Genomic DNA, 25,619 nt, shown 5'->3' with positions numbered 1-25,619 from the left:
GTTGTTCCACATACTTCTCAAATTCCACAGGATCCTCTTTTTTACCAATTTGGGGACTTTTTTCCATCATTTTATTTTATTTATTCATAAATTATTGAACTTATTTTTGTAATTTGTATGTTTATTTTCAATGTCTTTGAGTTTTATTATTCCTGAAATTTTTAGTACTTTTGGACTGATTTCACTCTCCACTGATTTCCTTTATCATTCCTTTCTTGAATCCCTCTCCTCTGATGGTGGTGTCCTTGAGGGCTGGATATCACAGTATCTCAGATTCATTTTTCCCTGAAGGATTCACAGTTTATCATCTTCAATCTTTGCCCCAAGTGACTTTTGAGAGGTTAGAACTTGCCTCAGTTGGATGCTTTATTCTTTCTCCTAAGTTTAGTAGAATATTGCATAGTTTCCCACATATGCAGTGTCCTATTCCTGTCACCACTTGCAATCCTTCTATATTCCTTAATTCTCTAATCCAGCAGTTCAGAATCTGCTTTCCCTGACATCAGTGCTTTTAGGTTGCAGCACCTGAAAGACTTTTACTCCTGAAAGGCTGTGCCCAAGGTGACTGTCAATTCCTGGCCAAAAATTCCACAGTCTGAATTGGGGTTCTCTCTAGCACTAGAAAGAAAGAAGCTAGAGGTGACACAGTGAAGGAAGGTAAGTTGAGTTTGATTTAAGTATGTGTTGTTCCCCTGGGTCCATTAGTGTATCCTTATTGTTGATACTGTGGAATGTAGTAGGGAGTTTGAGTGAGTTCAAGGTTAGTGAGCATCAGTTTATAGATTTGTGGGGATTTTTTGCCTTCTTTTGGAAACTGGGAGTGTTAGCCCATAAAAATGGCTGAAATTGCTTTTGTTTTACCTATTTTCCATAATTTCTGTCTTAGAGAAGTTTGAGAAGCTATGGAAATCTTAAAGAAAAAAAAATGGTTTGTCATCATGCTACTCACATTGCGACTTTTTATATTCTTAATGATTTTTGAGGACACGCCAAGGAGCTTTTTTATGTTACATTAACTTATATTTAGTATATTAGAAATTAAAATGTTTTAGATTAATTATGAAAATAGTTTTGATCTTATTGATCACCTGAAAGTTTTCCCCAGGGGTCTAAGTTCACATTTAGAGAAGTTCTTGTAATGATTAAAACTCATATCCAATAATTATTATATTTTTAAAAAGTTTATTAATAATGACTAAAGGAAAAAAGAAAACTACCTAAACCACTCAGCCCACTTAGGAAAAGAAGAAATAAAAAGAGAGCCAGTGAGTTGGCACCTCAGAACTTGTAACCAATACATGAAGACCCAAACGTGAACAAAGGGAAAAGCATTCTGGGTAATACAGAAAGGAATTTTGAGTAATTTAGTTTTAGGAGTTTAAAAAATTTCAGCTATACATTCTGATGTAGTCCTTTCTACCTAAAAGACTTGGGTTCCCATAGAAAGACCTTTCTTGAAGAGGAAGTTTGTGTTTTAGTCTCACTCATCCACAAGAAATTCATATTTGAAACAAGAACTATCCCTTAGAAAATGCAGAAAAAAATGTTAATACATAAGAAGAAAGGGAAATTAAGAATATATTTATTGAATTGTTTGGTCATGAATCACAAGGAAAGAAATACAGTCATTGTTTAGTAACTGTACAAAACTCAAGTACTATAAAGTAGAAAAAAGCCCAGTATGAAGCCACTAGCTGATGAACTATGATAGTTTCATTTTCTATCTTTGTCCTCTCTTCCCAGGTCCTGGTGGAAATCTCTCTATATGTTCTGATCTTCTTCTCCCCTGAGTCTCCTATCCCCTTGTGTTACTTGCATGTGGAACAGCAGTGAACCTTGCCCCGACAAATAAATTCCCAATATTGCACAGGTACTAGGGATACCAAGGAAAACACACAAATAAACCAGTACTTGTTCTGAAGGAGCTTTCATTTAAGAAGATTAAATTTGCTTCCATATCATTTATTTGTTGATCTTATTTACATTAATTGCTTTTGTCCTGTAACTGCCTAATGGCTTAAGTCACTGTTCTCTTTCTCTGAACTCAATTCAGATTTTAGCTGGTCTGTAATGGATTAGGTTTAGAATTTTTGTTCTTTTGCTAATCACTGTTCTATCTATTCTCATCTCAAGGAATTTAAATAACTTTGTGGAGAGTGTGTTAGGTTTAAAGGACACTAAACTGCCCTTCAAGGATATGCTATCTTAAAAAGTCTGGTCTACTATCTAATATATATATTAGATAGTGTGTGTGTATGTGTGTAGCTTTTATGTAATTTATAATAAACCAATTGATCTCATATGTCCCTTTAGGTAGTAGCTGAAACTATGATATTGGAATGGTTAGTCCAAGTTTTTTAATTAACTGGGCATAAATGTTGATAGAAAAGAAGAGTTAGCTTAAGAGATCTGGTTATCAACCCTGGAATGATAAGTATACAAATTGAATGAGCCTCGATTCCTGATAAAATATGACGAAAGTAATCATTTTGAGTTAGTTGTAGAAAAGGAATTTATTAATAGCATTTACTTTTATAAGAATTTATGTCAATAATAGGATCCATATATTCTATTACTCAAAGAGAAAACTCTGTTAATCTTTAGGAGTCATTATGTGATGATATTAGTTACAGGATCAATGAAATGCTTGGACCTTGTACTACATTTATTAATTATTTGCTAACATATTATCAATAGTTGGTTTTATTAATTATTGATCTAATTCAACTGTCAAAAACCTCCAAAAGCAACTGTGGACATCCAAAAGATGTCTTTGGGACAGCCTGGGCATGATGGGACCTCCAGCTCTAATTTACCAAAATTTGGACCTTTAACATAGAATGATGGCCCAGATTTCTTTATTTCTTATATATCTCTAGATCTCACTGTGGGCTCAAAGAATGAACATTTCGTTATCACAGGGAAGAAGGAGGGGTTTGTTACTAGTCATCAACCACAAATTTCCAACCAATTATATGATTCCCTGATCCTCATCTCTGTAACTAGTAATGGTTACCTCAACTCCATGATGTTATTTATCTACATTGATTTGTTCTGTGTTCTATACTCCCCAAAACCTATAAAAGAGGATCTATCCTTTTGCTCAAGGTATTTAGCAAGAAGCAGAGCAATTGATTCATTTATTGGCAAGCAGCATGCCCTTGATTATAAATATTATCTTGCTCAGAAAATGTGTCTCAATTTACCTTTTTGTTATATTTCACTTGAGACATATACCACTGAAAATATGGAGGCAGCAGAGCATAGATGAAATAATTGGAATTAGAAGTTGCAGGAAGCTACATTTAAGAACTGACACCTTGAGAAAGCCACAAGGAACAGAGCCAGCTTTATGAAGTTATGAAATCAATAGTAGCTTTCAATGTAGAAGCAAAGGGCAAGAAGGAAAATTCTGATTTAAACCGTATGTATGGAAATAGCTCAGCACAAAACAGTCTGGCTATTATGAGGTCTCAAGTGTTACAGATAAATCTTCCTTCTTTCTTTGTTCCCTCCCTCTTAATCTCATTACTTTTCTTCATTTTCCCTTGTTTCCATGTTCCTTCCCTTCTTCTCTCTCTCTTTCATTTTTCTCTCATTTTCTTCCTTCTTTCCTTCCTTGAAGGAGGGTAGCATAACTGGATTGGAAGTTAGAAAGAATTTAAATAATATTAATCAATTTACTAACTTGGAATCTGCTATATAAATGTCAAATACTTTTTTTCTTCTCCATTCACTCTTTCTCTGTCCCTGTCTCTCCCTCTTTCTCTTTCCTCTCTCTTTCTTTTTCTCTTGCTATCTATCCACTGCCTTGTTTTCTCTACCATGGGAAGAAGAGATTATGTACTAATGTTATTATACTTTCTGAAGATTTTTTTTAAGGCAAGGTTAGTGGTATAGAAAAGGACAGTGAGTTAATGAACTTCCAGAATCCTTCAAACAATTAATAAACCTTTGTAGGACTTCACAAGTCTTTTTCCCTTTCAAAAGATTACTATCCTCACATTAAAATAAAGAAAGCAAAGAACTAGAGCTTGAGTTATTAAAAAATGCCAATCAACACACACACACACACACTTCAATATAACTGAATTTAGAGATTAAAAGGACATGAGTAACCATCTGTCTCATTTATTTCATGTCATATAGAATAAGGTCGAATTGAGATTCAGGAAAAGATTTATCCAAGGAAGTAAAACCAGAAACCAGGATATGAGCCCTGGTCTCCTGCTTCTAATCTTAGTGCTTATTCTACTAAAAAATACTATTTTTCAACCTAGTCATTAAAATAATCTTTGAATTTTAATTTGTCTTTTTTTCCTATAAAGGAAAAGCATTAGAAATTGCAATAGTACTATTTGGGTCTAGTTTCTTCCATATGCAGACTAGTCCAAATTGTCTACCCAAGAAGAGAGATGGACATTATAGAATAGTAGAATGGTAAACTATTTTAAACAACTAGACCCTGAGATTTATTTGGAAAGTTCTTTTCTGAGAAATTCTTTGCCTAAGGCTTCTTTAACATCTTTGTTTCCTAAACCTGGAGTGGTAGAGAGGTATATGCATGTATAAAAGAAGGAAAAATATACACAAATATAAAGAAAATTTAATAATATTCATATTAATGATGACTGATTCTAAAATATAGAATTTCTGATTAAATTTTACATTTCAATTATTGTCCTGATTAATTTATGAACCATAAATGGAAATTATTTAATTTGACAATGTCCCAAATGGTCTCAGATTATTATTATTATATCAAATGAAAAAACAGACAAAACAAAAGCAAAAGAGAAAAAAATATTTTGAAGGTTTTCCCAAAATAGTAATTTATGGTAGTAAACTATTTTATACAACTGAGTACTGAGATTTGTTTACAAAATTCTTTTCTGAAGAGTTGTTTGCTTAAGGCTTCTTTAACATCTTTGTTCCTTAAGCTGTAGATCATAGGATTCAACATGGGGATTACTGTGGTATAAAATACGGCCACCATTTTCCCTCGTTCCACAGATGTCTCAGAGGGTGGTGTCAGGTACATGAAGAAGAGAGTTGCATAGAATATAGTGACAGCTGTCAAATGTGATCCACATGTGGAGAAGGCTTTGCGCCTGCTGTCTGCAGAGCGAATTCTGAAGATAGCTGGGAAAATGTACAGATAGGAGATGAGAATGATGAGCAGGGAAAAGGTGAGGTTAAACCCAGCAACAACAAACATTGATGTTTCTTTTCTGTAAGTACTAGAACAAGCTAGTTTGATGAGTGGAGGGTCAGCACAGTAGAAGTGGTTAATCTCATTGGGGCCACAGAATGATAAACTGTAAGTCCACATGGTCTCCATAAGACCCATGAGAGAGCCATAAACATAGGTCACTGAGATAAGAAATGTGCACACAGTTGGAGACATTTTGCTGCCGTAGAGCAGAGGATTATGAATAGCCATGTAGCGGTCAAAGGCCATCACAGCCAAGATGTACATTTCCACATGGGCCAAAGCAATGAAAAAGTAGCACTGCACCAAACAGGCTGAGTAGGAAATTGTTGCTTTTTCCACTACAAGAGTCTCCAACATCTTTGGACTCACAGTGGAAGAGAAACAGAGGTCAGCAAAAGACAAATGACTGAGGAAAAAGTACATGGGTGTGTGAAGCTGGGGAGTAATTCGCACTAATACCATCATGCCCATATTTCCCACTACAGTGATTATGTAGATGGTTAGAAAGAGGACAAAAAATAGGACTTGAAGCTCCACACGACAGGTTAGTCCCAAGAGAACAAACTCAGGTTTTGTGGTGACATTCCCACTCATCACTGCGCCAGATGAGATCCTCACTCCTTGGCTTTGTATCTACTAATATATAAGGATCATTAAATGCAGACAGTAATGAGTATATTAAATCGTAGTGAGATAAAAGTATATTCTCTTTTGAATTGGATATCTTCTATTCTCTTATTCTGGGCTTTCTTTATGTGCCTTTATTTGCTTCCACACAAAGCAACTATTTGGGTACACAAGGGCCCTTATGTTATATTGCCACAAGTGAGAAACAGGAGGTGGTAACCCTTAGAGTACTAGAAATAAGAGTAAGAATGACCTGGGTGCATATTCCTTCCCTGACACTATAGTAGTTATATGAACACAGTTAAGTAATTTAATTCTTCCATGCTACAGTTTCTAAATGCAAAGCAAGGGAAGTAAAATCTTTTGCTCCTACCTCACATAGATTTTCTAAATCTCCAATAAGATAATATATGATGGATAGTTTGCAAAACTTAAAGAAGTACAGAAATATTAATATATTATCATATTTTAGTGCTTATTATTGTCTAATACTACCCTTTGTTTTGTCCCCATCCATTCTACTTATTCTTTATTCCTCCTTTTTTCTTTTTCTCTTCTGATCCTAATTATTATAGTTCATAGTTACACACATGAATATTCTTAGAACCATGATTTACACTCAGCATAGCCCATAATATCCTTATTTCTTTGTTTTCCTTCTTTATACCAATTCTTCCTATATATTTCTTTCCATTCAAGTCCTTTTGCCATTTCCTTCTCCAGCTCATTTTACATGTGATGAAACTGAGGCAAACAAGTTTAATTCTTTTGCCCAGAGTCAAAAAGCAATTAAGGGCCCAGTGCTGGATTTGAACTCAAACCTTCCTGATTCCAGGGCCAGTTCCTTGTCCACTATCCTTCATAAGTAGTGGTGATTAAAATGTCATCTATGCTCCTCAAATTCTTATTCTCTCCAGGATTTTATCATCCATAGGTAAGCTTCTGGGGGTGTCTTAGGTCCCCACTAGATCACCAAACTCTAACTCAGTCTATAATCCCATAAGTTAGAAAGTATTATGGTCATCAAATTTACCAATTCTATGGAAAGAATCCAAGAATTCTCATATAATTTCACCAAAAGACTGCCGAACTCTCTATAACTTATGCTTCTTTGAAATTATTTATTTTTCATTTTATTACCATGTAGCATAGGCCTCACCAGTCACAACTCAATTTTTTGTTTGATCTCATTGAACGAGCTCTTTCCTAATGAAATTCACCTAGGGGTCTATGTTATCACTGCTTGGGGTAAATTAATCTACATCCTCCTGAAACTGTTCATAGTTCTTATGTAAATCCAAATATTCAGTTATTCTTCAATTTGTTCCTCTCTGTGTTACATTTATTCTTATATACTCTGACCTCAGCCCACATTAGGATTCCTGTTTGCCTTTTCCATAATTTTTTTTGGTTATTTTTATCTTGAACTCATCTTCCTTTTGTAAAGGACAACTTCATTCTGTTGAAAAAAATACAAAACAGGCCATTGGGCTCCCTGCTGAACAACCTTTCTTTTCCTCTCAAAAAATTAGTCTACAAATGGCCAAATAAAATAATTTTTAAATAGAAAAAAATTAGTCTATATTTTATTCATATTTTTATCACTGGGAACTCTCAGAAATATGAACATGAATCAAGGATTAAAGCTCTGCATTTCCTAGCTCTTTTCTTTAAGTAAAGAATGTCAGTTCAGTGCAAGAACATTAAAATGGAGATAATGGCTATACTATCTACCTCAGTTAGAACTATTGTTATAGAGATAGTACTTTGTCAACTGTAAAACACTATAATTATTATGATATATAAGAATAAGAATATATTCATAATTTATGGGAAAAGGAATTTAAATTACATTTAACTTGAGATCCATTCATAGAAAGATATTTCATTAAGTATTATGAGAAAAAGGAACCTCAGAGATTATAAAGTCATAGAATTATATGGCCGGAGGAAATATTAGTGGCCTTAATCAACTTATATTATGGAGGGAGAAACTGAAGCTCAGATAGGGGCTGTATCTTGTTCAATGTTTTACAGTAAAGGAATCAGTGGCAGAGACAGGACTAGAACTTACTTTTCTTGTCTATTGTTCTTTCTTTTGAAATCGGGTTATTATTTTCTATGCAAAACCTCCAAATCCATTTTCCTTCACCCCCTCCAAAAAAAGTTAGCATTAAAATGCCACATGGTAAATAAATATAATTTAATGAAGGAAATCAATGTATTCATAAATTTCTGATTTAAATTTACAGAATTGTCCTACCTGAGAAAGAAAAGACATTTTCATAATGATAACAAGATCAAAGAGGTGTCTGGTGCAGAAGGATTTATACTTGAGCCCATAACCAGAAAGTTTATCCCTGAAGAATTTCATAGATATATGCAAAAAGAATAATTCAAGTGGGGAATTTTGAATATCCCTGGGGGCCGATCCTAATTAAGAGGATTAAACTGTATTTTAACCCAGGGATTTAGAAATGTTTACGTATTTTTTCTTTGCATCCTGTATTACTTACATTGACATCATGTTGAGGTATATGTATTTTGTCAGAGGTATATAGAGAAATTAAATGTATCTGTAACTGGAATTGCCAGGGAGAAACATGAAAACACCACTTCAGTAACTATAGAACAATCATTGCTTAGTGTCTTTGAGTCTTGAATAAATAGAATCCTTACATTCCATAGACATAAAGAGTAAGAGATGACCTAAGATCATTAAACACCATGAGCTCAAAAGTGGCAGATACTTTAGACTAGATGCCATAGAAAGAGCAGGAAAGGACATTAAAATGAACATAGAATATGAAGCATCAGAGTTGAAAGGAGTTTTGGAGATGGAGTCCAATTCTTTCATCTTACAATTGTAAGGAATTGACTAAATATATGAGAATTCTAAGATAATTCTGTGGTAACCAATTTAAAAATATTATAGCTCAAATCAAATTGACTTTTTAATTGTATTTATTTAATTTAATTTAATTAATTTACAATTACAATTGTAAGGAATTGACTAAATATATGAGAATTCTAAGATAATACTGTGGTAACCAATTTAAAAATATTATAGCTCAAATCAAATTGACTTTGTAATTGTATTTATTTAATTTAATTTAATTAATTTACAATTACAATTGTAAGGAATTGACTAAATATATGAGAATTCTAAGATAATACTGTGGTAACCAAATTAAAAATATTGTAGCTCAAATCAAATTGACTTTTTAAATAGTTTTATTTACAAAAAGGTAAAAAGAGTGAAAGTAGAAATATATGAAAGAGAGTTGAGAAGAAGTTTAGCCTATCACCCTAAATGTTGCTCACATCCCTGCTCAACCCAGGCAGGACTCATTAACCCTTCAGCTAGAGGGCTCAGTGGTGAGTTAAATAAGGATTCTACCCATGTGGCCTCCTCCAATAAGGGGAGGCCTCTCCAGAACTAATCTCTCCAGAAGCCAGGAAAAGGGGGTCAGCTTCTCACTCATCCAAGCCAAAGCTCCAAAGGATTAGATCCAGGATAAGTCTTACCAGAATCAATTCAAGAGCCAGAGTCCCAGATCACAGTCCCAAGTTGTAGCCCCTAGCTACAGTCCCAGTCCAAGATCCTCCAAGCTGAAAATTCAGGCCAAAGACATTCTTGGACAGGAAGTTCAGGATTTTTTTAGTCCTTTTTTCCAAGTCACTTCCTGTCCCTTCCTCCACTTTACAGGAATCAATTGTAGTCTTTAAATTTGCCTAGTACTGCCTGTAGACAGGGTAGTCGCCTCTGGGGTTGTCACCCACTTTAGTAAATGTTGGGGAACTCCATTACTTTCTATTAAGTAGGGGTGTTTAATCTTTTGGTTGATTAATTTAAAAATAGACAAAGAGTGTAAAGAATTCCCTTTCACACAATGAGATGGATGGACTGAAGCCAAAATATGAAGTGTTTCACCTTGGGTACACTCAACTAATAAATGCCATACTTTGAACAAAACATGAGAATTTCCAAAGAAACCTGATTTTTAAAATTATGTTTTATTGAGCTGGTTCTTCTTGGACACTGGGATGTTTTTTTTCCCCAAATTCCATTTCTTTCCAAAAGGGTAAACTTGTTTTTATATTATGTCAATGAAATAGGCTGCCTTTTGTAACCAAAGGCATATATACCTCATAAAGAATTCTACTCTTTGGCCATTACTATAATTATTCAGTCAATATTTAGAAAATTTAATTAGGTACCTGTTATGTGCCTATGAATATCTAAGATACCAGAAATGTAAAGGGGAAAATGAAATTTCCCCTGTTATCAATAAATCAATATTTATTAAATGCCTACTATGTACAAGTAATGGCAATATAAAAAGAGACAAAAAGTAGGACCTGCCCTCCAGGAACTTACAATATAATAGGGAAGCCAACACACAAACATATAAAAAACAAAAATGTACACAGGAAAATATAGGAAATAATTAATTGAGATGAGATTCCACTCTCATTGCTTTATAATCATAAATAATTTGCTCATTCCAGTCACAAATAATTATGGCAGCCAAATTTCCTCTACCACTGGATACCTGGGAATCCTCAATGAATATGATGATGAGAGTCCTTTCCAGTACGCCTCTAGTTTTCACTTAATTCTCATATATTCTTATTCTCCAGTTGGTTTTCTTTTCATTGATATACATATAAAAGAGACAAATACCTGGGTATAGTTGGGCTTTGTAGCTGAGAGTTATGAGGTTGCACAGAATAATTATATAGTCTTATAAGGGCTGAAAGCAACAGGTTGTAAGTGTGCATGTGCACATATACATGTGCATATATATTGGTGTGTATGTATGTGTGTGGATTCAAGTGAAGGCTGGGAAATATACACACACTTGTGTTCTTGTCTCCATGCCCTCGATCCATGAAACAATGTGGTACAGCATTTAGTAACTTAAAGATCATTAAAATACCAGGGAAAAAATACTAGGAAAACTTTTTATTTAGAGAGCTCTTTTCTGAAGAGTCCTTTGCTTAAGGCTTCTTTAACATCTTTGTTCCTTAAGCTGTAGATCATAGGGTTCAACATAGGGATCACTGTGGTATAAAATACGGCCATCATTTTCCCTTGTTCCACAGATGTCTCAGATGGTGGTCTGAGATACATGAAGAAAAGAGCTGCATAAAATATAGTGACAGCTGTCAGATGAGACCCACAGGTGGAAAAGGCTTTGCGCCTGCTGTCTGCAGAACGGAGCCGGAATATTGCTGGGAATATGTACACATAAGAGATAAGAATGATGAGGAGGGAAAAAGTGAAGTTAAATCCAGCCACAACAAACATAGATAGTTCTTTGTTGTATGTACTAGAACAAGCTAGTTTGATGAGTGGAGGGTCAGCACAATAAAAATGATTAATCTCATGGAGGTCACAGAATGATAAGCTATAGGTCCACATGGTCTCCATGAGGCCTGTGAGAGAGCCATACACATAGGGCACTGAAATGAGAGAGGCACAGACAGTTGGGGACATCTTGCTGCCATAGAGCAGAGGATTACAGATGGCCATGTAACGGTCAAAGGCCATCACAGCTAGGATGTAGATTTCCACATGGACTAAAGCAATGAAAAGATAACACTGCACCAAGCAGGCTGAGTAGGAGATGGTTGCCTTTTTCACTATGAAAGTCTCCAGCATCTTTGGACTCACATTGGAAGAGAAACAGAGGTCAGCAAAAGACAAATGACTGAGGAAAAAGTACATGGGTGTGTGAAGCTTGGGAGTGATTCGCACTAACACCATCATCCCCAGATTCCCCACCACAGTGATGATATAGATGGTTAGAAAGAGGACAAAGAATAATACTTGAAGTTCTAGGCGACTGGTCAGTCCTAGGAGAATAAACTGGGGATTTGTTGTGACATTCCTACTCAACATTTCCCAGATGAGATCCAAGCTCCTTGACTCTGCTACAGGATCTATTAAAAGAAAATGTTAAAATTATTATCTTCCTAGCCAGATCATCTTTTTTTTCTCTCTTCCTCTGTTCTTTGCTACTCTTGCTTAAATGGAAGCAAGTAAAAAAATACTATCATCATCCCCTTGCACAATAAACAGTTTTGGCAGTTCTTCTCAGGGGAAAATAATCTTACCAACCCTGTCTCCTATTTTCTTTCCTTTTTTTCGTTACCTCTTTCCCCCATCTTTCCTTTTTTCTTACAGTCAGGAAAACTCAAACGTCAGTAACCCTTTGAAAGAACCTAATATATAAAGAGGGTGTTGAGTTGTTGGCCACACATAGGAAAGGACCAAACACCCACAGACCATGATTCTACCTTTCTTGTCATTGTGAGAAATCTCTGTTGTTTCTAGGTAGTACAGCAAAATGGACATAGATTTCATCCATCTGAACAAAGAATGAACTGGTCAAATGCACAACTTCTAAGGGTTTTATTTGGAGAAGTCATGACAGGCAGAAGCCTCTGAAGACGACAAATGCTGCAAGTTGAACTACCTTGTAATCATCTTATCAGGCAAAAATATAAATGCTAAAAGGCAGATTGTTCTTTTAATGAAATGTGAATATCTAAAGGGCTTTCCCAGGCAAGCAACAGGAGAATCTGTGATCAAAATGATGATGAGATATTTACATTGTATACATTTATAATGAAATCTAGATATAAACTATTTGAGATCAGAAATTGTCTTTTGCCTCTCTTGGTACCCCCAGTGTTTAACATAGTGTCTGACACATAATAGATGTATAATAAGTCTTTATTGACTGCCTGACTGATTGTTTTTGATCCATTATTTCATGATTCAACTGTCCTGTGAAGTAATTACTACACATATTACTAGACCTATTTTTCAGATGTGGAAACTGTGTCACCAAAGTCACATAATTAACAAGGACCAGAGCTGGGATTCAAATATAGGTCTTTTTATTCTAGGTTAAATATTCTAGATGCTATATTAGAGCAGTCTCCAAAATTATGGACCATTAGAGGCAGGAAAAAAACAAACATTCTCTTCATTGAATAAATTAAAAAACAGGGAGCAGAGAAAGGAACATGACTTTTTGAACCACTTAATACACATTCCTTTCAATGTAGACTCTTTTTGGTGGCAAAAATTATAAAATGAGTGTGTGTCCCTCAATTGACTGAGCAAATTGTGCTATCTTTTGGTGATGGAATACTATTGTGCTCAAAGGAATAATGAACTGGAGGAATTTTGTGTGAACTGGAATAACCTCCAATAATTTATGCAGAGTGAAAGGAGCAGAACCAGGAGAACATTATACACAAAGACTGATACTCTGTGGCACAATTGAATGTAATAGACTTTTCTATTAGCAGCAATGCAATAATCCAGGACAACTCTGAGAGACTTAGGTGAAAGAACACTATCCACATCCAGAGAAAGAACTGCTGGAGCAGAAATATAGAAGAAAAACAACAGCTTGATCATATGGTTCAATGGGGATATGATTGAGGATGTAGACTGTAAATGGTCACCCTAGTGCAAATACTAATAATATGGAAATGGGTCTTGATGAATGACACATGTAAACCCCATTGGAATTGCTTGTTGGCTACAGCGGGGGGGGGGGGGGGGGAGGAGAGGGAAAGAACATGAATCATTCTAGGTAGGAAGTTACCTGTGATGGGTCTCCTCACTTTATACCAAATGGTATAGACTCCAACTGTCCAGGTCTACTTTGATCTTCACAAAAGACTGAAAAAAATGAATAGAATTAAATTCTCACAAAGGAGTTTTCACTTCATTTTATGTTTCTCTATTAAAGTTATACTTGTGTTCTCTGTTAAAAAAGCACTGTGCTATTTTTTGGGAAAGAAAGTAATAATAATAATAATAATTTTTTTCCTGCAGAGAACTTTTATACTCTAAGATTTAGTACTTCACTTGGGTTCTTATTTTTTAAAAATATATTTTGATGATCGTCTTATAAACACAAATTGGTTTCAATTATTATTCTAAATATTTTATTTTATGTATTTAAAAACATTATTCCAAGATCAAACCATTCATCCAACCCTCTCATTTTCAGATTAGGAAACCAAGGTATGAGAGGCTAATGAATTGTCCAAAGTTGTGTAGCTGGTTAGTAACAGATCTGAGCCCAAGTTGTCTAATTCTAAATCTAGTGCTTTTTGACAGGGTTCTAAGAGTCTGCAAAAATGCAAATAATTTGGAGTAACTAATTTAGAATCAGAGCAGAAGTTTCCTTTCACTGGAACTCTGTCAGTATAAGATAGATAACTACTTTCCCTGAATGCTTTGGACTCTGGCATGGTAGGTTTTGAGACTATATAATGCAACACATTTATATTTTTAATTTTTTTTGAGGACCTCAAGGTGGATGGGGAACTTTTGTTGGTTTGGATTACTTCTCTCAGTACTTACCATATTAGAAATGAAAATGTCTTAATATTGTTATGAAAAGAATTTTGAACTTTTTGAACTCTGGAAAGGGTTGTGAATAATCTCCAGGTCACCTTAACACGTTTTCAGAAGCTGTTATGTAGTGTCATCTATGTAAAAAGAATTATCTGAATAAGAATGTTGTGTTTGGGTCTTGGTCATGTCCATAAAATGGACATTTGAAACCAGAGCTATCCAAACATAATGTAGAACATGACAGGTGCAGGAGAAGAATGAAAAACTCTAATGCACTTGGCCTCATTGAAAGTGTCGGGTTCTGCATCATAAGAGAAGCACCGCTAGTGTTCAATAATGACTACAAAAGCCATGTACCCTGCACAGGAGAAAAGAGAACAACAGGGAACTACCAGCTGATGGACTGCAATGGACTCTTGTTTTCTTCATCTGTAATATAAACTAGAGAAGGAAATAACAAAACACTTCATACATCCTTGCCAAGAAATAAATAAGTAAATAAATAAATAAATGAATGAATAAATAAATATATATGTATATATATATATATATATATATATAGAGAGAGAGAGAGAGAGAGAGATGATGATGAAGATTAAAAGAGACAGAGACAGAGGTAGAGGCAGACAGCAGAAAAACAGAAACAGATAGAGACAGAGACAGAGACAGAGACAGAAAGAGAGACAAAGAGAAAGAATGTCTTTCCTTGTGATATAATAATTGACCATTAATATCAGGTCCATTATATTTTATATTCTTTCATTCTTTAAATATATGTACAATATTTTATGTTTTATTAAGGATGTTTTTGGTTTCAAATGAACATATTGTATTGATGAATGAAGCCAAAACATGAGATTCCTATTTAGGAAATGACTTTTTTGAGAAATCTAAGCTTTAGGTGGAAGTTCTCAAAATTCTCAGACTTCTTTGGGGCTACCAAAGACCTTTTTCAAGAGATCCAAGAACTTGAAAATATTCTCATAATATTACTAAAATATTTTTAATTTCTAATGCAGTAAAGAGAAAGCGAATGAACAAATGTGTGTGTGTGTGTGTGTGTGTGTGTGTGTGTGTGACAGAGAGAGGAGGGGAGGAGGGAAAGAAACCCCTTGCTCCTTATTCAATTTTTTCCTTCAAACTCTATAGCCCAAATCATCACCAGTACAAGATGAAACTATGCACCAGTACCTTTTCACAATCTGAAACGTTTAAAAAATAAAATATTTGGAATTTTATAGAGAAAGACAATATGTTAATCAATCTCCAGAAAACTTCAAATCATTAATGATCATCCTTTGGCTTTAGGGAAATCTCTTCCTTTCTCTAGAGACTACCTGCTTCTTCTAAAAATGAGGAGGTAAGAAGGAACTATATAATCTCTAAGGCCCCTTTCAGAACTAGTCATCTAGGATTGTCAATCATTTGGGAGGGGAAGGATGCTAAAAATAGTCATCACCCTACACAGTTCTGTATAAACTATTTATCTTTTGGAACATACCAATCATATCTGGAAAGAACCCTTTGTAACCGCTTCATTCCATTTCCTCATTTTACTCATAAGGAAACTAAAGCTCCAAGTAAGGGATTTACCCTGGTTAGTAAATACTGAAAGCAGGATGCAAACCCTGATCTTTGCTGCTAATCCTAGTTCCAATTCTACCCAAAGATGGCCATTTCCACCTCCTTCCTATATAGTCACTAACCTCAAGTATCTTCCTGCCAGGACAGGAAGAATGTCAGAACGAACAATAGTACCAATTGGCCTATTTCTGGCACATGCAGACTGGTCCAGCTTGCCTGTGAAAGAGTGCTGGTCACTTTCAAGGAAAAGCTGTGCACCTTGTGGGTAAATTAAAGGTGGATCATGTCTGGATTTATAGAGCTGAACCCTTCTCCCCAAAGAATTTTTCCAAACTACTGAGCTGTAGCAATTAAAGGGATGCTCCTCTAATTCTCATTGGAATTATTACTTGACAGAATAACAATGTAGCAAGGGAATTAGACAAATAAATGGTCTTTATCTTACTCATATTCCAGTGCTTTGTAATGAAGGGATTAGGTGTTTTTTCTATTTTCTATTTGATTTTATGCTATAAAAATTCTGTTAAATATGAAGCCTCTTCTTTGAAATTTGAGTCAAGAAGCTTTTGTTTGATAAATCTAAATCTCCCTCCTTTCCATTAACAGACACTAAAGGCACAGTGCTGCTAGTTAAAGAAAAGCTTTGTTCTCATTACATTTGTAAAACATTGTCTCACCATTTCCTGTGAGCTTTGTGGGATGTTCTTGAGTAGATAGGACAACCTGGCTAGTACAATCACACTTTGTCCTCTCTTTAACAATTAAGGTGATCTTTTCAAGTTCCCTAAATGCCTGTAAATCTGCACTCATGGGTGACTTAATCACCGAAGCGAGTCACTAGGTGGTGGAGTGGCTAGAGTGCCAGGTTTGGAGTCAGGAAGACTCATCATCCCAAGTTCAAATCATGCCTCAGATATTTTCTAGTTGTGCCACCTTAGATAAATCATTTTACTTGCTTTAATATTCTCATATGTAAAATGATCTAGAAAAGCAAATGTAAACCACTCTACTATTTTTGCCAAGAAAACCTCAAATGGGGTCAAAGAGTCAGGTAATGACTGAAACAACTAAATGATAACCCTGGTCATCCACCAGATATCTATATATGTCATATAAATTTTATTTGAAATCACTCTACATGCTATATTACCTAACGTATAATCTAATCTCTTTGAAGTATAGAAAAGACATGTATCCATATAGCCATTCTTCAAGAAAAAAATGTCAAACTTTTAGTAGTTTGGAAGCTCAAAAAGAATCCTCAAACTTCAGCAAAAATATCAGTGATAACCCCTAATGCTTTAGGAGAAGAACAGTTTCAAGGATGAAGTTGTGGCAGTCACTCTTTACTTTTCCTGAGTCAGAATTTATAATCTAGATCATTATGTTCAGTTCTGAGTAATATATTTTAGGAAAAACTTAAAAGTCTCTAGTATATCTAGAAAATTTTGTTACTGAATTATTTTCAGTCATGTCTGACTCTTTGTGATCCCATCTGGAATTTTCTTAACAATTATAGTGAAGTGATTTAGTGTATCCTTCTAGAACTCATTTTAAAGATGAGGAAACTAAGGTAAATAGGGTTAAATGATTTGGCCAGGTCCACATAGAAAGTAAGAGTTTGAGAATAGATTTGAATTCTAGTTCAAATGAATCTTCCTGACTTCAAGTCCAAAGTTCTGTCCACTGTATTACTCTGTGTCACCCAGCTGCTAAGGTGACCAATATAATTGTAAAGTGAAGATATTGTTGTATCAACATCATTTAAAGGAATATTATGGATATTTTGAAGGCTCAGTAAGATGTCAGCATTAGTGGGAGATGGGAGATGATTGTTGTTTTCAGGTATCTAAAGATCTGTGATGTAAAAGAAGGGACTAATTCTAGCTAAAGTCTAAACATTCAAAGGAGAACACTAGATTGAAAATTACAAGAGAGATTTGTGTTCAATATGAGAAAAAAATCTATAAAATTCTGTCCAAAAGTAGATGGAATATGCTTTGAGAAATATTGGGTTTAATGTTATTTAAATATTTATTAGCATTTGAGTCTAATTTTTTCTTTTTTTTCTTTAGATATTTCTACATATGCTTACTATCTCCAGTTTTTAATGTAAGCTTACTGAGAGAAATAATTTGTTTCTTTTCCCTAGTACCTGACACATAGAAAAAGACAGTTAATCAATGATTATAAATTGGTTGATTCTAGAAGACCACATAAAGGGAGTGTTGCAGGAGCATCCCTGTCAAATGGCCTTTGCAGTTCAGTAATTCTTCGAATAGTACAACATATGCTTATTTTCTCCTTATATAATCTAATTAGTACATAGAGTTATAAAATATGCAAAAAGGTAATAATAGATGCCCAACTGGCAGAGAATTCCTCTTTAAATGCTACAAGGCAATGTACTTAATTTTTTTACCTCCTCAGGTTTCTTCTTTGTAAAATAAGGATAATGCTTTCACTAAAACATTACAGGTTTTCATAATCACTTCTCAAATTTCAATGACATTTGATATTGATTTAACATGAGTAGAAATCATTGACAAGTTATGACGGGATAAGACTTTATTTGCATAGAAATGCTGATTATGATCAAATGTACACTACAAATGAAAACTGGAATGAAATCGCCTAAGCTATTACTGTTAAATTGTAATTTACTGGTCCTTGTTCCAATTCTTAGGATTTGATTTCAGATTCCAAAATGAAGAGGGATCTTCCATTCAAAATAGAGGGGGTTGGAAGGGGTGGAGTAGGATAGCTTATAAACATTCCAAACACAATAATAAATTCATTGTGATAGCTTTCCCCCCATCTATTTATATGCTATTAGCTTATTTTCTCACAATGCTTGCAAAACATTTTATTAAGACAATTATTTCCCTTGAAGCCTCCTTTAATGACCTTTTCTTAAGTCTCATTGTTTTATGGTGTTTTCTAGCACCTTGTGGTCTACAACAGAGATAGATAATAATAGATTGTATATGAACTGTCCTAGGGACCAGCCTAATTTATTTCATAAGGCTTATCACCAGGTGTAGTCAGAGGGCTCATCCATACACCCAGTGGTCTTCTAATTCAAACATCTCTCCCTATTGTAGAGCAGTGGTTCTTGAGATCAGTTCATGGGATGTACAATGTCAAAACTATTTTCAAAATATTTCTAAACTTTACTTTTGAATATCGTAATATTGATATGTATATATTTATATAACCTACCTAAATAGAATCTCTTTGGGGATCCTCAGTCATTTTTAGAGTGCAAAGAGTTCCTGAGACCAAAAAGTTAAAGAGTATTAATTTTAGGGATGCCTATGATATTAAGGGTACATTAAGCATTTCTAAAGTCTCTAACCAATAAATAGTCTTTCCAGACTTTGCCTTTAATTTGATATGGAGTGCACTTTCTCTGGGATATATTATTACACTTTGGATCATAGTATAAGAGTTGGAAGTGTTTTAGAGATTAGATTTTCTTGTCCTACTCCATTATTTTATAAGTGAGGAAACTGAGGCCCAGAGAGAAGATTAAGTTTGTCTAAGGTCATATAGATAGTAAAATCCAGTGATAGTATTCGATCCTGGGTCATCTTGAGGACAATGTCTATGTTTTCTTATTATCTCTAGCAGCTGGTAGAGTTCTTGGATTATGAAAAGCACTTAATAAATAATTATTGAATGATTCACTGACTCAGTCCAATGGTCAGTCTTGAAATAGAAAAGTTATATACTCATAGAATATTAGAAATTAAAAAGACCTTCTGAGTCAATCAGCTCATATCTCTTATCTCATAGATGTTGATGATGATGATGATGATGATGATGATGATAGGAGGCAGTTAGTGCTAGGGTGTGTTGACCTTGAAGTAAGAAAATTTTGAATTTAAATCCTGACTCACACGTTTGATGTGTGGTCTTGGGAAATTCACTTCATTTCTCTTATCCTGTTTCCTCATCTGTAAAGTGGAGAAAATCATAGCACCTATTATCCACATTTTTTGGGATAAGAGGAGATAAGTATTTAAATATTTTAAAATTATTGAAAGCACTATTTAAATTTTAAGTATTGATATCATTATTACATAAAATACTTTAAGATTTACAATCAATTTTTTTCATTCTGTTTTCATTACAACCCTTTAAGGTAGCTCATATAAGTGCTTTTATGATCATTTTACAGATGAAGAAACTAAATTGTGACTGCCTCAATGATCATTGTATAATATTGAACAAGACAACTGAATTTCAAGTTATAGGTCTTGAGTAAAAAATCTCATTCTGCAATTGACCATCTCTGTGACTTTGGACAATCCACTTAAACATTATGAGCCTATAAGTTCTCATTTGTCAAGTGAGAAGCTTAGAGTAAATGCTATCTGTGGTTCCTTTTCATTGAACATCTGTAATCCTATGGAGTAAAAATAATACCTCAATAAAAGTCTCCTAAAACAACCTCTACCATTATGTCTGTTTTAAACATGATACTTCTTAGGTTTAAAAAAATGTTTCTTCATCCCTTCAGATCAATTCATCCACACAATGGCAGAAGATGAATATGTGGATAACTACATTGTTCCTGAACAAGCTGAAGAAGCTAAAATTTGCCACATGAACACATTTTGTTGTTGCTGATGTTGTTGTTATTCCTTTTGATTGTTTTTGGAAGGTTATTTTATTTTTATGAGAAGATGGTTGCTTTTTTTAAAGTATTGGTTCATGCCATTGTATTTATGAGGAAAAAATTGAGTATTACTTTAGATTGAACCAAACCATGTATGAGTCCATATATGTAGGGAACAACAACCCAACCAATGTAGATCCCTTTGGGGATGATGCTATGTCTTCTTGGCTGATACATGACCATGTATTTATTGTAAGCTATTGAAGAAAAGATATAATGTTGAACAAGAAATAGGACAATGAAAGTATAGCAGTGGAGGAACCAGTCAACAAAAACAATAGGGATCTTTTTAGGTAAAACATTCATCCACATCTTAGGGCTTGCATTTGAATAGCAGCACAGATTCTCAATTACCAAATTAATAATGAGAAAATAGGCCCAGGTGAGACGATAGTAGTCAATGCTAATTTGCACAGTCATCCCAAGATTATCCACTAGAGAGAAGGTGTAATTTTCTAGAATCACCATAAAGAAGATATTCTTTAGGCCAGGAAAGTAGAACAGTCTCCGTAGAACTGAACTGTGTTTTATACTGGATCTTTCCATGTGAGCTCTATTTTCTATAGGAATAAAAGCAAAGCAATTAGCAATGAAGTTGACTTTTATGGGGAGGGGTCAGGGAAGAGTGAGGAGGATTCAGAACAATTTATAATTTGAAAAAATAGTTTTCTGATCTTCCAGGGCCCTTTAATAACTTCATATATGCATTGCAAATCTTTTGTTATTTACTTAGCTATGTAGGTGCCATTTGTTCCTCTACGACCATGTTGATGAACCTATGGCATGCATTCCAGAGGGGGATGCCCACATCCCCCTCTTCACCCCTCCTGAGAACATTTTTCACATCACCTGCCCCTCTGCCTAGCAACCAAATGGGAGTAGTTCCTCCCTCCCCTGACTGAGGTAAAGAGGTGGATCACCTGGAGTATGAAGGTGCAGTTTGGGCACTTAGTATCTAAAAGGTTCACCATCACTTCTCTAGGATATAAGTCCTTAAAAGACAAAGATTTGATTTTTGTCTAAATATATATATATATATATATGTATACACATATATGGACATACACACATGTACACACACATAAACACACACACATATATATGTATATATATATATATATATATATATATATATATATACCCACTACTTAAGACAGTACTTGGCAAAGTTTATAGATTTTTTTTACTCTGATTCAGTCTTCAATCATAGCTGATAAAGAAAGAAAGTGACATTAATGCCAAAGTGCTTTGCCAGCCCCTCTCAAAGGACTATTGAGCCAAAGCATATTTCTGTTGTATTCTACTTAAATGACTTTGAACAAATCATAACCTCTCAATCTTAGTTTCAAGATGGGTTGTTAGGTCTCTTGCATTTTTCCAGATCCATAATCCGCTGAGCAAAAAGAAGGTTATAATTGGCTCCATCTTAATGAGCATGATGGACAAAAAAATATAAAACATTTTCCTCATATATAAAATGAGTAATTTAGACAGGGACTTGATTATGACAAAGATAGAGAATATGCATTTATATACAAGTTAGCTCTGCCTTTCTTTAGAGTGAATGGGGCAGGCAGATTAAACCTGGTTTTATATTGTTGGAAGGTAAAGTGTTATCTGTTGCTGGTCAGGTTAATGAAGACATCTGATTACTCACCCAGTTTCAAAGTACTCATTCATAAAATGGAAACAATCCCTGTTATCTAACCTGAAGAGTTAATGTATAGAAAATGTTTCCCAAACGTGTTATACAAATGTGTACCCTTATATATCTATATTATCATTCAGTCATTCAGTCATGTCCTTTTCTTTATGATCCCATGGATTCTATTGTTCATGGAGTTCTCTGGGTAAAGATACTAGAGTGGCTTTGTTATTTCCTTCTCTAGTGGATTAAGTCAAACAGAGGTTAAATGTCTTTCCCAGGGACACATAACTAGTGTCTGAGGTTAAAATTGAACTCAGATCTTTCTTAATTCTTGGTTCAGTGTTCTATCCACTGAGCCACCTAACTGCCTCATATGTATGTATACACAGACACACACACACATACATATGCATGAAGTGAGTTAAGATAAATTATTTAGATGAGCTCTGAAAATCCATCTTGTTTGAAGTATAGCATGATGATAAAGTATGTGTATTTTGGTCTTCAAAGAACCAGAAGTGTATTCTGAGTCAAAGGCAGAAACACTGAGCCTAAGGGTCCAAAATAGCTTTTCAGTGACATCCAGAAAATTTAACTATCTAGAGAAGTGTTTTTTTAAAAAAAAATCACTAATCACAATTACTTTTTCAGCCAAGGCTTTGGCAATATATGGTGAATATCTATTTTTAATCACTTGAAGCATCAATTGGTGATGCTACATGATTTTTATATTTTAATTTTAGTCACATTTCTATATCAAGCACCTTTCATTTTATAAAAAAAAGGGAGATATGTAGCATCCCAAGCATATTCACATCTATGAAATATAAATGACTGTATGGCGACTGTGTCTCCAAGTATAAGGTTATACCAATGAGGCTTGTGAATGTAACCTTGAACTGGCCATGGGGCCCTTGGCTAAGACCAACTCATTAACATGCTCAGACTCAATACCCCGGGAAAGTTCGGTTTGCAATCTACACGCCCAAAGTTGTTCCCTCTACCTTGCCACCCAATCTTAATTGTCTATACTTTGTGATGTGGTTACCAAGTGCTTGGGAATATGGACCCAAGCAGGACAGGAATAAATTCAGAGGGAAACCCATGAACTTCCTCTTGGCTTTTCTCCCCTTCCATGGAGCTCCACTGGGCTCCTCAATGACCCTGTCTCTCTCTCCTCTTGACCCTCTCCTTCCCCAAGGCTGTAACCATCTGGGCCTGCGTTTCCTACCTTAATCTCCTCCTCCACCTCCTGTTCCTTTGTACTCATACTTTCCTATCAAAGGGAGTATCATAGGGTTTGCCTGCCCTATCCAACCAAAAAAAAATCACAAGGTGAATCAGTTTGTAATTTGTATGTTATGAATGGACTCAAACTGCAGTTGATCTAACTGGTATTGTTTTAAAGATTTGCCTGATCCCCATGGAAGGTGGTAGAGGGACCTTGGAGAGATGGTCTTGATCAGGATATATTCTTCACTTAATAGGTAAATAATAATCTACTTACTTTAAAAGGGAGGACAGCTAAGGTCACAGAAACAGCCTAACCAAAGTCAAGCAGCTACTAACTTTTAGAGCTTTGATTTAAATCCAAATATTCTGACTTTAAATTCCATATCATTCTTCCTGAACTGAAAATGATAAGATCATACATTTGGAGAGGAAATGAATCTCAAGGTCATCTAACTCAAACCCCTCATTTGCCATAGGATGGAACTGAGTTGTAGAGTGGTAAAAAATCTTACCTAAGGTCACACAGGTTGAAAGTTGACAGAAAAAGGCTTTGATTTCAGGTACTGTTTCTTCAAAGCCAGCAGTGTTTCCATTGTACCATATTAGTATATGTGTGTACAGATGAAGAAGAGAGGAATGCTGAGCATAAACCATGTCAAAGTGAAATCAAATTCTCAATTCTCATGAATATTTACTTTATTTTCTTTTAAAAAATAATACATGGTTTTTATTTTAAGTCTATTTCTTGACTCAAGGACATATGAGTAGTCAGGGAAGTGAGCCATTAGATGAGGGATGACCTAGGGACATTCTATGTAATGTATTGATAGTAATCTAATGTTAAAAGAACACAAGGAAGATCCTTAGCACATTGATAAGACTATCTTTGGAATAATTGATTTAAAAGGGCAAATGAGGATGATAAGGGTTGCAACATGCGCCAATGGAGAGATTACTGTGATTGATGAGATCATATATCTATCAGAGTATCAAGGCAACCTATTATTTAGACAGCACATTTTTTCTGACCAACTTACGAAAAGCTTCTTTCACATCCTTGTTTCTTAAGCTGTAGATGATAGGATTCAACATGGGACTCACAAAGGTATAGAAAACAGCTATGATCTTTGACTGCTCCACTGACTTATCAGTGGGAGGTCTAACGTACATGCAGAATAGGGTCCCATAAAATACAGTCACTGCCACAAGGTGAGACCCACAGGTAGAGAAGGCTTTGCGCCTACCTTCTGCTGAACGCATTCGCAGGATGGCAATAAGGATGAAGATATAGGAGATAAGGATGATGAGGAGAGAATTGGAGAGGTTAAATCCTGCAACCACAAACATGGATGTTTCTTTGATGAAGGTATCAGAGCATGAGAGTCGTATGAGGGGTGGGTCAGCACAATAAAAGTGGTTGATTATATTCGAGCCACAGAAAGTCAAACGATATGTCCACATGGTTTCCATCAGACCACTAAGAAATCCGTAGATATATGGACCAGCAATCAGCCGGATACAGACAGCTTTTGACATCTTGCTGCTGTAGAGCAGGGGGTTACAGATGGCCATATACCGGTCATAGGCCATGACTGCTAGCATGTAATATTCAGTAATCACCATGGCAATGAAGAAATAACACTGAACCAAACAAGCAGGGTAGGAAATTGTTTTCTTCTCTGATAGGAAGTTTACTAGCATTTTGGGGGTAACATTGGTAGAATAGCATAGGTCTAGGCATGATAAACTAGCAAGAAAAAAGTACATAGGAGTGTGGAGGCGGGAATCTATCCATATCAACACCATCATTCCAAGGTTCCCTCCCACAGTGATGAGATAAATCACTAAAAATAGCACAAAAAGGATTGGCTGTAGTTCTGGACGATCAGTTAATCCCAAAAGAATAAATTCAGTCACCAGTGTGTGATTCCCTCTCTTCATTTCCTTAGGGATCAGCATTTTCCACTTAGATGAATTAAAATAAATAATGGATGGGAATGAGAAACAAATCTCTAAGTGTCTCTCTTAACTTTTATTTTCCCCCTTTTCTTGCTGTCTCTGTCATTCACACAAACATATGAACACACATATTCATATACCCACCCCACATTCACTCACAGCTATTTACAGTGGTAGTTTATAGAAACATATCATCCTAAAGTTTTTCAGTTTCTTAACTGACCAAGTTTATTCCCTTATATTATAAATATAGAAATTAAGGCCCAAAGAAGGTTAC

The 25,619-nt window shown here is 34.9% G+C and overlaps 3 protein-coding genes across 3 annotated transcripts; all 3 read right to left on the bottom strand.

Annotated features, from left to right (window-relative positions):
* Window positions 1-4,846: 4,846 nt before the first annotated feature.
* On the bottom strand, window positions 4,847-5,809 carry LOC100617479 (olfactory receptor 5M8-like). Its single transcript, XM_003341527.2, has one exon. It carries the CDS (start codon window positions 5,807-5,809, stop codon window positions 4,847-4,849), a length of 963 nt encoding a protein of 320 aa, XP_003341575.1.
* Window positions 5,810-10,811: 5,002 nt separating this feature from the next.
* On the bottom strand, window positions 10,812-11,750 carry LOC100024252 (olfactory receptor 5M8-like). Its single transcript, XM_016423636.2, has one exon. The coding sequence runs from the start codon at window positions 11,748-11,750 to the stop codon at window positions 10,812-10,814; it is 939 nt and encodes a 312-aa protein (XP_016279122.1).
* A 12,635-nt stretch (window positions 11,751-24,385) lies between these two features.
* LOC100617511 (olfactory receptor 1030) lies at window positions 24,386-25,342 on the bottom strand. The gene has a single exon (XM_007497458.1). It carries the CDS (start codon window positions 25,340-25,342, stop codon window positions 24,386-24,388), a length of 957 nt encoding a protein of 318 aa, XP_007497520.1.
* Between the last annotated feature and the right edge of the window lie 277 nt (window positions 25,343-25,619).

The sequence above is a fragment of the Monodelphis domestica genome, chromosome 6 (assembly GCF_027887165.1).
Source record: "Monodelphis domestica isolate mMonDom1 chromosome 6, mMonDom1.pri, whole genome shotgun sequence".
Classification (NCBI taxonomy): Eukaryota; Metazoa; Chordata; class Mammalia; order Didelphimorphia; family Didelphidae; genus Monodelphis; species Monodelphis domestica.
Note: the sequence above shows the minus strand (reverse complement) of the source record. Positions and strands in the feature narration are given on the sequence as shown.

Coding starts and splice junctions, on each gene's coding strand:
- LOC100617511 (XM_007497458.1), bottom strand. CDS start 25,342: ATGCTGATCCCTAAGGAAATGAAGAGAGGGAATCACACACTGGTGACT.
- LOC100617479 (XM_003341527.2), bottom strand. CDS start 5,809: ATGAGTGGGAATGTCACCACAAAACCTGAGTTTGTTCTCTTGGGACTA.
- LOC100024252 (XM_016423636.2), bottom strand. CDS start 11,750: ATGTTGAGTAGGAATGTCACAACAAATCCCCAGTTTATTCTCCTAGGA.